We start from the raw sequence: 13945 nt of genomic DNA on the forward strand, positions 1-13945 counted from the left end.
GATACTTCACTTAGAAATAAAGATTTTATCTTATTATCTCCTTTGGATGCAGCTTAGTTTCAGTGACAAGTGTTTATAACGGGGCAGTTTCATCTTACAAAGGACTCACCACAGCATTTAGAAAAAATATGAACTAAAATAGTAGTGACAGAAAATTAAGCAAGCAGAGTGACATGGATATGGGTATTAAAAGCAAAGACAAGAGCTTTTTAGGTTTCATGGAGAAAGAACAAATTTGCATCATGAATATTGGGCAAGCATTAGGATACCAGCAACCACCTCCTTGCTCTGCCAAAGGAGCAGATAAAGCATTCCAATGCCACTGGGTTTTTTCCACATCCCAAATTTCTTTGGTTTTGTGGTGCTTTGTCCCACCAGGAAAATGCTACAATGTGTGATAAAGATGCCACATGTCCATAAAAGTTGAGTCAACAGAATGTTAGAATCCTATCTTTGAATGAAATTATTATATAGATCTGTTAAGACTAATATAAAATAAGGCCTTCCAGTCTGCTTTCTGCCTCAATTTTCTCTGACTGCTCTCATGCCACAAGTCACATCCAGCCTGTCCAAGCAGGATTGAGTTCCTGCTGCTTTAGTTCAATGCTTCAGATACCCACTTTTGTTCAGAGCTCTGCACAGAGCAGTGACAAGTACTTCTCATTTCTCCCCAAAGGAGGATGTTCTGGAGTTGATCAGATCTTTGGTGTGGAAGAAAGCTGCTCACCTGCTTGTAGACAGACAGATAACCATTCTGAATCAACTGGCCTAGAGAGCTCAGGCTTGCCAGTGGGTGTCAAAACAGGTCTAGGAGAGAGAATTTAAAAAAATACCAAATTCAAAACCCAAATACCTCCCTGCCTCTCCCCAGGAAAAGCCCAACCCCACCAAAACCCCAAACACATGCTGCTGATGAAGCACAGGCCAAGAGAGGTCCCTGCTGGCAGGATGATGAAACACACGTGCACCAGTTCCAAACACATCCTCCACCTACTACCCCCACAAATAATTTCTTCCCTCTCTGAACCCCACAAACACGGCACAGTTCCCTTGCATCCCCCCTGGCACCAGCCCCACTCCCCAAGGCAGCACCGCACCCACCGCACAGGGGTGGGCAAAGGGGGAATCCCAATCTCCAATCCATCCTGGCCATCAAGGATAAAATAAAAATAAAAAAATAAAAATTCCCAGCAGACCTGAATTACCATTCTGCTGAAGCAAGGCTGGCTGACCAAGCCTGCAGCTCCTTCTGTTGCAGGTGAGCAGGAGGATGGGACCCACCTGGGTTCCCACATGACATCAGTAATTTTTTCTGTCTCATGACAGGCACCAGATATCAGTATCAAAGTCCATCAGCCAACACTGGATATTGGTGTATTGAAAAGGAGAAGGAACAAAATAAAACAACAGATCTTGTCTCAGCTTTTTTTTCTACATTACGTTACATGGCTACTGCAGAATTTCAACTACCACAAATTTCAAGAGATGCACACCAAAAATAATTCTTCACTATGGTGGAAGACACTTATGATACAGCTGGGGACATACTAAGCTCAAAAAATGTTTATGGGATGAGACACACATTAGCTTCCAGACCATAAAAATGACTATGCAAAAAAAGCAAGAGTTAGAATAAATATTCAATGAAGGAAAACTTTTTACAGCACACAGACATTATGATGAGGTTGGATTTCCCTCTTACAACTGACACACTTAAGAGTAACAGACATTTCCAGTGGCTCAGAAAACAAATTTAATTGACACTAGAATGAAGGAAAGCATACAGGTTTGGTTTTTTTAAAAAAAGAAGCTTTATTACAAATCTGTAGGTTTAAGAAAATATCCCAAAACTGTCAAAGTAGTATGAAAAATGGTGTCATCTGATTCACAGTCACCAGTTTTCTCCAACAAACATAGCACACAAAAATTGATATAAACCATGGCAATCCTTTTTGGCAACACAAGTCAGGTATTTGCAATTCCAAATTCCCTGTTGACAACAAAGATGCTGCTGGCAGGGGGATGGTTCTGGCAGGGGGATGACTGAATTGCACTGGTTTTGAAAACTGGAGGTTGGGATGGAAAGGTTATATATACATATACACACACTGTATTTTACCACATAAGAGTCCAGGTAACTCTGGTAACACAACATGGCCCAGCACAACACTAAAGTCTGTAAAACGTGGAGAGCCAGGGAATGTGTGTATGTGATAGTCAGTTATTCTCTATGCTCTGGTTCCCATTTGCTTTTACATCTCAAACCTAATAAAGGCCAATTGCTTTCCACTCTCATTTACAGAAACAGTGAAGTTCATGTGCCACTGTACTGTCTCCTCACACTCAGGACATGCCAGGTCCATTGCCTGCAGACACAGGATCTAAAAATGCAATGCAGTTAAAACATCATATAATTAAAGTGGGAGTTTTAGGAGATTGTACACTGAATTTCCTGCAAGTGACCTAACACCCTAACCTCCCCCATGGAAAACATGGCATTTTTCATGCCATTCTGAGATAATTCATATAACAAATCAAGAAGGAAAGAACTGATACGTTACACTCCTACACTGAAGCACAGACTGCTGAAAAAAACCCCGCAGGTCTGCAAGTATACCAGGGATTGAATCCAAAGCTGCCCTGCAACTGTTAACTGTGGACAGTTACCTGCAATGGCTGGAAGCTGCAGCACACACCATTGGTAACAATATCCTCAAATCCTTTAACTGCACAGGACTGAGACAACACAGCTCAGAGCTTCAGCAGAAGTGTGAAGATTTGAAAGGAGCAGAATGAAACCTTTCTGTTACAGTACCTGCTCAAGGTATTGATATGAACTAAAAAAATCCCCAAATAATGTAACTGTTTTTATCAAATGTTTGAGGGGGATTTCTATTGAGCAAACCTCCTTTTGCCAACAGCAACTTGAAAGTAACCAGCACCATGTTAAAGAACTACTCAGTGCATTTCATTCATTTTGCTGTTTCAACCTCAGTTGAAAAGCACAGAATTGAGAGTTATTCAAAGAAAACTACTCTGCAGGAGAGCAATTAGAATCAACAGTCTCTCATTACCAGAGTAAACAGGATGGAAGATGCAGAAGTGATTCACAGTCATTTCTTTCCCCTTGCAGACCAGGTTAACCCTAGGTTAATCAGGGCTACCCAGAACATTTCTTAAAAGCCACCTGCTGGTAAAGAGGTTGACTCATTCTCCTGCATTTACTGAAAACTTGATTCCTGAAATGCTGTAATGAAACAGTCAAAAATCTTCATTCCAAAGAAGGAAAATATTTCATGTACATTCTTAGGTGTGAACCTTCAGGCTTGGGAAACGTTTTTTGAGATTGTCAGCAAGGGTCTGATCAGCCTCACGCAGGACTTCAAGGAAACTCTCCACCTGGAAATAAAACACACACATAAGGAGAAAAAATAAAAACCAAAACCAACTTGCATGGAACATGGAACACAGAATTCTTATATTGGCACAGGGGCTCTTTCTGTACCTTCCCAATAAGAGCAGCCAGCAGCAGCCACTGCAATGAATGATGGAAAATGCCTCACAGTAGCTACCTCCCTCCTAAACCTCACAATTCCAATTGGTCTAAATTTTGAAATGGTACCACTTTTCTCTAACCCTTATTTTCTTGTTTAAAAGAAACACAGAAACTTTTATCACCCAGAGAAAAGCTCCCTATGAAAAATACTTAGAATAATTCCTTTATAAAAATATACAGGACAACTTTTCAGCTAGGATAAATTTTCAGACATCCATTCACATCAGCACAGTTTGGCCCTGGCATCAGCTGAAGATCTCAGCAAAGCTCTGGCTGAAGTGAGGCAGAACAGACAGAGGGCACTGTCTGGCACTGGATGGTGTTTTACCTGTGCCTGAGCAATTCTGTCCTGTTTGTGTATCAGATTTGGAGAGGCCCTGCCACCCAAGGAGCACTTTTTCAGCTGTGTCACAGACCTTGCCCCATACTCACCGAAGCAGAATACAGAGGTAAGAGGTTCTGAAAAGCACAGGAACATGTCTGTTCATTCAGGTGTCCCTGGTGCAGTCCTTCCAAGGTATTCTCCTGGAAAATCAGAAATACAACCAGCTTGTCATGAACAGTTGTTGAAAGAACAAACTCAAAACTGTGCACAGCATCAACAGAATGTGTGTTGTTCTTATGGATAGGTAAAACAACCAGAACTTAGAGTTCTCAGAGAAAGCCAGACACAGCTGATGCCAAAGGGTGTGAAAGCTCACACATCACAAGTCTCTTAACCTGAATGCTTCCACAATTAAAAGAGTCCAGCTGAGAAGGTGAGATTATATATTGACAGTATTACCTTTTCTTAACTAAACTGACTTTCATTCAAAAGAAAGGGCAACATATATCTACAGAATTTATCATACAGAATCTTGGCACACACCTCAGAAAACCTGTGTCATTCCCATCTCACACACATGTTGCTGCTTCTGGTTGATTCTCTAATGAATTCCCAGTAAGCAACTGCACTTGCACAGAAAAATGTCCACATTAATATTAAATTTTTTTTTCTTACCTATCCTGCAGAAATTCCTACTATAATTTTGTTTATTCTTACCTTGGTTAGTTCTTGAAGCATATTGGAAAGCAATTCACAGCAAATATCCTTCAAAATTTTTAAATGGAAATCTTCCTCATTTACATCAGTCCTTCCAGTCTCCTCTTGCTCAGATTCCTTGGAGTTTTCAACAGCTCTCTTCCCACAGCCCTCCATGTATTGTAAAATACGAATCAAGCTCCCAATCAGTGGCATATCTTAACACAAAGTAACAAGAACAGTGAACTTTAACACTGAAAATTCTTGTCCATCCTTTCAAGGCACTAGAATTTTGAAACACACCATCAAATGTTTACACAAAAGCTATAGGGATGTATATTCTGACAGTGCTGTGTTTTGTTACTCAAAGACTGTTTTAAAGAAGCAAATGGAAATGTAGTAGAAAACCCAAATAATTTTTCCTGCAAGCTGACCTGTATCTATAAAATATATATGCCAGTGTAAGGAACATGAGAAGGAAACTGTCTTTAGTAGTACTCAGTGAGGGCAGTATGTAAATTTGCATCCAGATAATCCTATCTGACAAACCAAACTGCACAGCATCTTTCTGCTGCAGGTGACCCTGAATCACATTCTCAAGACAGGCTTTTAATTCTAAAGATTTGTCCATGGAATGAAAAGTAAGAAATGATAGAGGGATTTAAGTAAGTGCAGAATCTCCCCCTATTTAAAAAAAAATTACTACATAAAAATATATGTTGTACATATTATGTATAAAATAACAATGTAATAATGTATTACTATATTTTAGCAAAAATAAATTCTGAAATTTTCACTAGTTTGCAGTGAGATTGAGCAGAATCTGTAGATTCTGGTACTGTAACTCCTCAGAATTTACAGCCCACCTGGTAACTGAACTTTGGGCTAGCTGTGATTCTGAGTAACCAGGGAAAAGTCTTACTGTATGCAATGTCACTGAACTGAACCACCTTCCACACCCACATAAAGCCAACTGTGAATATTAACTTAAAAAAAAAAAAAAAAAAGAACAGAAAAAAGTACGACTTGCTTTTCCTCATCCTGGTGTACTCCTGCTCTGTCTGTGAAGCAAACATAGCAGACAGCACGGACAAAATAGAGGCCAGCACAGTCTTCTGCTCCTGCACAATGATGGGTGGATCATCTGGCTGGCAAAGCTCCTGGCAAACGAGCTCATAAAGCAAACTCCAAGTCTCTTTTCCTCCATCAGGAGCCTGCACTTGAGAAAGAAAGAAAGAGAACCCACCAACCCAACAAATTTATTCCAGGTACTGAATTCCTGTTCTCCCCAATAAATACGCAGTGATCCAGGAGTTACAGCCCCTCTTGGTCCCCTCACACCCAGCAATTCCAGGTTCTTACCAATAGCCTGGATTCCCTCATCCACGGTGGTCAGGAGCTGCAGGATATGCATATAAACATCCAATCCTTCTGGGTTATCTGATCTACACAGAACAAACATCAAAAAGACAAATTCAAGTGCTGCTTGCTGAGCTTATGTTCTGTGTTTTGGTCACAGGGGAAGCCCATCAGCAGCCACTGCCATTCCCTTTGCAAACCAACAAGTTGACTCATAACAAACTTTAAGTCCAGGAAAACATATCCCAGTGATTTGTCAAACTGTGCCACTAAAAGCAAGATGTTTGGGCACAGGCCTTACAAGGTTATAAGGAATCTCCCCAGCCAGGAAACCAAAAAGAAATCTCCCATACCTGACTTGCTTGGCTGCTTCAAGTATACAAGGCACAATCTTAAAGTCTGGAAGTTCTTCAGGAGAATCATCTACAGATGGTCCCACAGAGTGACAAGTGCCACTCTTGATCCAGTTTAACATCAGCTCTTCATCCAGATCAAAGAGCTTGTCCACCACTTCACCCACTTTCACCAGCAATTCAACTGCACAAGAGAGAATGTTATTTTTTATTTCAACAAGAATAAAAGAGCAAAACTCTTTCTTTGAGTTGAAATTTTTTAGTTGAAATTTTTATTTCAACAAGTTTGAAGAGCAAAACTTAGCTCACAAAACGGTAGTATATACAAGTATTTGGAGTAAATTCAGGACTGAAATAAATTCACTTCCTTTGGGACCTGCTGCTGGTTGCTGTGTTTAATTCCTTTATGTGGCATATACCAGGTAAAGAGTTTGCTACATAGGGATTGTTGGAAAGCCCACTGACAGCTTCTACCTTGTCATGCTACATGTGAAGCAGTAACTTTATTTTGCAGAGAGATGCTATGCTCCTGAAAAGTCTGAACTTCTGCTTCTGAAGTAAAACTTTTCAAGTTTTGTTCCTAGATATGCAGTTTTATACTAATCATCCACCTGCCAATCTGCATTTTACTTACACAGGTCTATTATTTCAATTGGATGGAGCAGGATTACTGAGAGTTGGCATTAAAAAATTCATTAAAAATTGAAAAAGCTGTATTATTAGGATTCTTGGCAAATGACAATTGCTGTTACAGCTGAGTTGGATGCTAAACATTAATGCTATTCAAAATATTTCCATTTTTAGGTGGTTGGTGTGTTTTTTGCTAAATTAGTGCTAAGAGAGATTTGTGTAGCACTCTCTGCATACCCAAAGCCTGCACAGTATTCAGCTGCCAGGGTAACTGAACAGTTCCTCCAGTTCACATTCCACAGATACAGTAGCTTTAAAAACAGAAAATCCGTATCTGACTTGAAAAAAACAAATTAAATGAGGTCTTATTTCAAGATTCAAAAATGACATATGTATATCCCTGAATGAGGACTATTTCTTTTCTTTTATTGTGGAAAATAACAATTTCTTCAATTTAAACATATTTTTATTCTCCTCAGAGCTTTCTTCTTCCCCTATGAGTGCTTTTCTGGTTGGTTTTATATATATGTGTAAACCTGCAAAGGCAGGGCACGTTTGCTTTGGTGTCCTTTAAGCTCACAAGATTTCCTTTACTGTAAAGAAATTAACCCGACTGAAAATATTTGTATTTGAAATTTGTATTTAAAATCTTCTGCAAACACCCACAAAATCCCAGCTTGTTTTGGCACCTTACCATTTGTAGAGCTGGACATGATGAAGCACACACAGTCGTACACAGAGGGGTTTTCTCGGATCCTCTCCACCCAGACATTGGCCACCTCAGGCTGGGAGAGGCAAGTCAACAACAGCCTAGGCAAGAATTCCCCAGTTAACACATCAGAAGCCAGTCCACTCCTTTTAGCTGTGCCAGTGTCAATCCAAAATAATGACAGTGGAAACAGAAACAGGAATCTAACTCACAGCAAAGTGATTCCACAACAGTGCAGAAACAATAAAAGGAAAGGATGAGAGGATAATAAAATAGTGAGCCCACTTGTCAGTTTTCTCCCCAGGCCTCAGAGCATAGCAGAACTACACTAATGATGCATTAATTCCTGAGATATCCTACCTGCTTGTTTCCAGAAGGGTGGGGGAGTCTGAATCACACAAACGTTGCAGTAACACTTGGCTTTAAGGAGAAAATGCGGGGGGAAAAAAGTCAATAAAATCCATCTTTATTTCTAAAAAAGGTATAAAAATATTAAGTTCATAACTGCAGCCATGTTCTGAGATTAATGCCAACTTCTCCTAACTGTGCATGCACTTCCAGTGTCTCAAGACCACCAAACTTGAAAACTAAATTGACTAGTGCTTCAAAATCCCCCAAAATAGTGGTCTGTGTCCTTTCTTCCTTTCCTGAGCACTTCCCACACAAACATGGCCAGCCAAAAGTCATGAATGAAGATGAGGCTGGGCAGGCAAGCTTAGATCCTTCTCTAGCATGAATTTCCTGATTGTGAGTCCAGACAAGCAGTACCTGGTCATGTACAAAGCACAGACACTTACCCAAGATTCTCATCTTTGCTAATGGACATGCAGATGTCCTGGAAACAGGCCATATTCCCTAATATTCCCACACAGATTTCCTGGAAAGTCAAAACACAGTATAATGAGACAACTGCCAGTCCACAATTTCACTTCCAGAGCCATAAGACAAAAGTAAGAGAGGTTCAAAGATGTTTTCTGGTTTGACTCCCAAGCTTCCCACCGATTTCATGACAAAGATACAAATTTTTCCATAGATTTTTCTGTTCTATCAGACTAGCCTAAAATACGCTCAGGTACCATGCAGATATTTAGGTGCTCCATAAAAGCAAATGTATCTTGAAATCAGCTCTGCTTGCATATTCTTTGTATACTATTTTGAAGCTAATTTGACAGCCCTGTTATTAAAGCAAAAAGGAGTCCTAAAACAAAAATATCACTAAAACGTGACCCTCATGATATTCACTTGCTCATAAAAGAAAGGGATCTTAATACAAGCTTCCAGCAGAGCCTATTTTCTGGTTAGAGAGATCTAAATAAAATAAAATAAAAAACAAACCCCAAAGCAGTGCATCCCATTAGGATACTCATGCCAAGATAATCATTAAGAGGATGTACACTTGTGTAAAGGGGACCATGAGAGCTCTGAAACACCTGCAGGCGACTGGTGCTAAAACAAAGTGAATCAGTTTGCAGCAATTTAAAGTCAGAAATCAACTCTCTCCACTAAGGTTGTCTTCTTAATTATGAACATGCTATTACCTCTGCTAAATTACAGCAGGCACTCCAGCAAACACTGTTTCATGATAGTAGCTGTGACAGCCAACTTGCACTCACTTGCAAATTGGGGTTGTACTTTCCAAAGACAAAGTACTAAAGGAGTACAAAGTATTTTAGTACAAAGTACTAAACTTTCAAAGCTCCATTTGTCTCTACTGATCTCCTGGAGTAAAGCATCTGGTAACTTCTGAGAAAGAGGATTTACATCAACACTGAATACCTTTGAAAATCCTATTTTGAGGCCTGCAGTGCACTGTGTAGGACAAGCTGGAAATCAGTGACATCAAAACAAGTGGAAAATTTAAAAAAAAAAATAAAATAAAGTATTGGTGTCTTAACAATCCCAAAGATTACCTTCTGTAATCTTTTTTGTTTGTTTGTTTATTTCTCATTATCTTGTTCTGATTTGATCAGTAATAAATTAATTTCTCCAAGTGGAGTCTGTTTTGCCCATGACAAATCACAGCAACTGGTGAGTGACCTCTCCCTTTTGTTGTATTTTCTCTCCCCTGTCCAGCTGAGGAGGGGAATGGCAGAGCAGCTTTGGTGGGCACCTGGCCTCCAGCCACACTTCTACAATTGTTTACAGAAGTGTAAACAATTTGTTTACACTTCTAAACAAATTCATGGCCATCTCTGTTCAGTAATCATGAAACAAGTCAAAAGGGAAAAAAAGGCCAGACTGCTGGTTTATAAAAGGTCTTATAAGTGTTTGATAACCTCAGTCCTTCATCAGTGTATCTAGATGAGGATGTGTGAGCAGACAGGTACCAGCTTCAGCACCACCAAAATTCTTACTGATTAGAGCATGTTAAAAACAGAGTGAAAAAACATTTTACAATTTGATTTTATGTTTTCTCCTGGCTCTCCTTATACATTACACATGCAATGGGAGAAGGGAGATAAATGTAAATGCATGTACAGAGCTATCTGCTATTGCTAATAACACAGGAGAGCTTTTTGGCAGCCCATACTTACAGTTAGCCGAGGGCATTTGGACTTGGCAAAAACTCCCATGAATATATCAGGGGCATTGAACTCCTGAAGGAATAAAGCAACATCCTGTGGAGAAAGTGAATGGAGAAGTAAATGGACCTCTGCAATTCCCAAATGCAAAATCAAACATGTTCCCACAGCACAAGGATTGGATCACAGAGATGACAAACTCACTAGAAGGAATTTGTTATTTGCCAACAGTTAATACCAATAATCCTTATTTTTCAATGAGAGAAGGCCAGCAAGCCCCTCTGGTGGTTCAGTATGCCAGTGATTTGCTGTAGAATGAGCCAAAAAGTCACATTTGCAAGAAAATGCAAATTGCTCCCTATCTCACCAGAAACAGGCACTCACCCAGAATTCAGTAAATATGATGTTTTAAGACATGACATCACCATGACATATAAAAAAGAAGGAAATGAAGGGACTGCCATTAGCACTTGATCAGAACACACAAGAAGAAATCTCTTCCTCATTTTACCACATTAAAACAGAAGATTATTTTTATGTTTGGGAGTAAAAGACCCATGTTCCATGTTTACTTTAAAAATCTGAGCAACAAGGTAGGGAATAAAATAATACTTAAACTAACATATATATATATCTCAAGAATCTGTTCCAGCATTTGAGAGTGCTGAGAAATATACTAAGTCTTACACTGCCACTGCAAGTCTGCAGCTAAACTTTGAAAGGCTGTTTATCTATCAGAGAAAGCTGTGCTTACCATCAGGACGTTTGACAATTACTAGAGGAAAATATGCCTGTTTAGAGACGGCACCAATACTATCCCCATGATCCAAGCGCTGAAGGCACAGGCTGTGCACCCGCGTTAATTCCAGCTGCTGTCCTGCCCCTGCCCCTCTTTCCAGGGCAGGCTCCGTGGTAAGGCTGCTCGGTGCCGCCCCAGCCCAGCTGGCCTGCCTCACACGCGGGCGTGGGCAGCACCTCCAGAGCGAGCGAGCTGGCTGATTCCCTGCCTTCTCCCGCTGCCAGCACCATTCTGACGGGACACTCGGGGCAGAGGCGCCCCGAGGTGCCGCACGAGGCTCCTACCTCGTCCATCGACATGTCCCACACCTTGCAAATGTCATTCTCCATCTCCTCGTCCAGCTCCGTCCGGCCTCCCTCGGGGCTGGCGGCGGGATCCGGCTCCGCGGGGGCGATGACCTGGGACAAGCGGGGCGGGGGGAACGACCCGGCTGAACCCACGGCGCCGCCCGGGCGGGGGTTCCCGCCCGGTGTTTTCCCGCTGTGTCCCCGCCCGGCCCCCGGATTTGTGCCCTGTGAATCCCAGCTGTGTCCCCGGGTTTGTCCCCTCTGGTCCCCGGGTGTCCCCTCCGGCCCTGGCAGCGACCGCGTCGCGCCCGCCCGGCGCTGACTGACGCTGGGCCCGCAGCCCGCTCCCTCCCGGCGGCCGCGCACCTCGATGAGGCGGGTGAGGACGCTGAAGAGCCAGTGCTTGCTGTACACCGTGTTGCCCACCGCGTCCCCCTCCTCCTCCTCCGCATCGCTGCACGGCGGCGACGGATTGCGGTCCATGGTGGCCCCACAGCCGTGCAGGGGCAGCGAGGCGGCGGCGCGGCCGGAGCGGCGCCCGCGGCCCCACAGCGCCCCCTGCCCACCGGCGGCCACTGCCGCCTCCCGCCCCCGGGCCTGCGCCGGATCGCACCGGGACCGTGACGGGCCCGTGCTGGGATCGCACCGGGATCGCACCGGGACCCACCTGCCCAGGGCCTTCCCTCGGCGGGGAGCGGCACCCGCGCCCCCGGAGCACCGGAGGTCCCAAGGGGGACCCTTTGGCAGCCCCCGTGATGCCCCGACCCCGACACGGCCGCCCCCGCAGTCCCGCAGTCCCGCGCCCCGTGAGGATGGATGCTCGCAGCGAAGGGAACAGTTCTCAGGAGGATTCTTTTATTGTGCTTTACAAAGCGAGGTGTGGCAGGAGCGGAGTACAGCGCTAGTACCGCCCGGGCAGCCCCTTGGGCCGGTAGTGGTTCGGGTCCCTGCCCCTCCGGCCCCACTCGTTCGCCTCCTGGTCCAGCCGGGTGTCCTCGGCGCCTCTGCCGCTCACACGGCTCTGCCAGCCCTCCCGGGCGTCGCTGTGGGGAAGGAGAAAAGGCCACCTGAACACACTGCATCTAACTCAGCCTTGTGTTGGTTCCCTCACTCGTGGTTTCCGCAAGGCTTCTCAAGGTGAGATGCAAGCACATGCTCGGCCTTTGAGAGCCTGTGGTGGAATCTCTATCTGCTATGTTGGGAAATGAACCAACAATGAAGGAAAGTTCCTTATCAGAAATGCAGAGAGAGGAATCTGCCTTATTGGGCTGACAAGAAGAAAGGCTCATGCTCATGTGGTACCATTCCTATAGAGACCGGCTGTCCAGATGGGAACTTCTTCCCTTCCCCTCTGCTGTCCTTCTAGGTACTAAGCTGAGGACAAGTAAAAAAGGACCTCACTGCAGCTGGAATGCCTGTATCCCCAATAACTCACTGTTAACAAGCCAAGCACACTCCATTACCTGATCACTTTCGCTGCCCAAGCACCACCAGGTCCTCTCCGGGCAGCATCATAATTCCCACGGGCATGGAAATACTTGTCAGCACCTTTGTAATTCGCCTCACGCATGTCCGTGTATGCTCTGAACATATCCCGTGCCCCTGAAAAGGCAGAAATGGAGATGATGTTGACTTGAAAGAGTCACACCAGAAATTGTTCACTACCACCTCAGCCAGGAGTTGAAAGGCCCAAGGAGCAGTAACAGAGTGATGCACTGCCCCCCATCAGCCTTTGCACAGAAAGCACCTGTGGGGGCTGATCAAGGTTCTTGTCCAGCAGCAGAAACCAGGGGGTCTCTAACATGGAGCTGAGGATTTCCCAGCTCTGAGGGCTGCACCACTGACTGCTGGTAGCCTGTGCTTGGGGAGGGTTCTGAGGGAAGGGCCCCTGGTAACAGCAGCTTACCTCCTGCTGCATCCCAGACAAATTTTCCAGCTTCGGCTATTTTTCCGAATATCCTTGGTCTGTCAGCACTCACACACAGAACAACGGAGAGCAACGCAATGCAGACCCAGAGCCTCATGGTTCCTGGCCAAGCCTGACAGGGAGCTGGGAGACAGTGAGAGAGATGAGCCGTTCTGGAGCACCACTGAGAACCCACCACACCCCCAGCTCTGCCTGAGCTGCTGCCTCAGTGCTGAGGGTTCATCCAGGACCCTTCTCCCCCTGCAAGGAGTGGTGCCCTCTGTGCAACCACAAGCTCCACAACAAAAGCAGGTGCACATGAGAAAGCTGCATTTTAGTACTCCCTGCTGTTCCTGTCATGAGTACAAAGAAGCCCCACAGAACCAATGTTCTGCTCCCAAAATACCAGCTCAAAGCACTGCACACAGCTCACAAATTCAGAATGTCACTCACCACTGCAGAACAGCAAAGCCAAAGGAGCTGGAGATCGTCTCGTGTGCTCTCAGACTCAAAGAGGGTATTTATAAGCAATTCAAACCCCTCAAAAGAGGAAACTGGAAAGGGTACCCATGGCTGGGAAATCCCCACCAGCACTTACAACACAGAAATCATTACTGGAAACCTGTCCTTGTCCTTACTGAAAGTCCACAGCTCCTGTTATGCAATCTTTTAGAGGCATTTCTTTTATGGCACTTCTTCAGCTGTCATTGGGGCTATTTGCTATATTTGCCATAACAACCAGACTGACAAACTGCCTTAAAGGCTGAAGAGTTCCATGTGCTTTAAGGGTGATGCTTTTGTTT

General features: G+C 44.0%; 2 protein-coding genes across 3 annotated transcripts; both read right to left on the reverse strand.

Annotated features, from left to right (window-relative positions):
- Positions 1-1411: 1411 nt before the first annotated feature.
- SAAL1 (serum amyloid A like 1) lies at positions 1412-11778 on the reverse strand. The gene is made up of 12 exons (XM_054634770.2): positions 11603-11778; positions 11234-11347; positions 10163-10246; positions 8426-8505; positions 7989-8048; positions 7614-7729; positions 6290-6473; positions 5940-6022; positions 5608-5796; positions 4599-4795; positions 3989-4081; positions 1412-3399 (listed from the first exon to the last, which is right to left on the reverse strand). Exons 1-12 carry the CDS (start codon positions 11717-11719, stop codon positions 3307-3309), a joined length of 1410 nt encoding a protein of 469 aa, XP_054490745.2. The 5' UTR covers positions 11720-11778; the 3' UTR covers positions 1412-3306.
- Positions 11779-12074: 296 nt separating this feature from the next.
- On the reverse strand, positions 12075-13854 carry LOC129121783 (serum amyloid A protein-like). Of its 2 annotated transcripts, XM_054635258.2 has the most exons (4): positions 13596-13854; positions 13143-13286; positions 12700-12838; positions 12075-12279 (listed from the first exon to the last, which is right to left on the reverse strand). In XM_054635258.2, exons 2-4 carry the CDS (start codon positions 13258-13260, stop codon positions 12138-12140), a joined length of 399 nt encoding a protein of 132 aa, XP_054491233.1. In that variant the 5' UTR covers positions 13261-13286; positions 13596-13854; the 3' UTR covers positions 12075-12137. The 2 variants fall into 2 exon arrangements, with proteins under 2 accessions (XP_054491233.1, XP_077035515.1); XM_077179400.1 differs by lacking the exon at positions 13596-13854 and having other exon boundaries at positions 13143-13405.
- Positions 13855-13945: the final 91 nt, after the last annotated feature.

The sequence above is a fragment of the Agelaius phoeniceus genome, chromosome 6 (assembly GCF_051311805.1).
Source record: "Agelaius phoeniceus isolate bAgePho1 chromosome 6, bAgePho1.hap1, whole genome shotgun sequence".
In the NCBI taxonomy this organism is placed as follows: Eukaryota; Metazoa; Chordata; class Aves; order Passeriformes; family Icteridae; genus Agelaius; species Agelaius phoeniceus.

What these genes read in the sequence shown, in the direction of transcription:
- SAAL1 (XM_054634770.2), bottom strand. Translation starts at nt 11,719, where the DNA reads ATGGACCGCAATCCGTCGCCGCCGTGCAGCGATGCGGAGGAGGAGGAG. An exon ending in GAAGCAGCCAAGCAAGTCAG is followed by an intron (nt 6,023 to 6,289) that starts GTATGGGAGATT and finishes TGTTCTGTGTAG; the next exon opens with ATCAGATAACCCAGAAGGAT. An exon ending in TACCTCTGTATTCTGCTTCG is followed by an intron (nt 3,400 to 3,988) that starts GTGAGTATGGGG and finishes TTTTATTTCCAG; the next exon opens with GTGGAGAGTTTCCTTGAAGT.
- LOC129121783 (XM_054635258.2), bottom strand. Translation starts at nt 13,260, where the DNA reads ATGAGGCTCTGGGTCTGCATTGCGTTGCTCTCCGTTGTTCTGTGTGTG. An exon ending in TGTCTGGGATGCAGCAGGAG is followed by an intron (nt 12,839 to 13,142) that starts GTAAGCTGCTGT and finishes CTGCCTTTTCAG; the next exon opens with GGGCACGGGATATGTTCAGA. An exon ending in TGGGCAGCGAAAGTGATCAG is followed by an intron (nt 12,280 to 12,699) that starts GTAATGGAGTGT and finishes CCTTCCCCACAG; the next exon opens with CGACGCCCGGGAGGGCTGGC.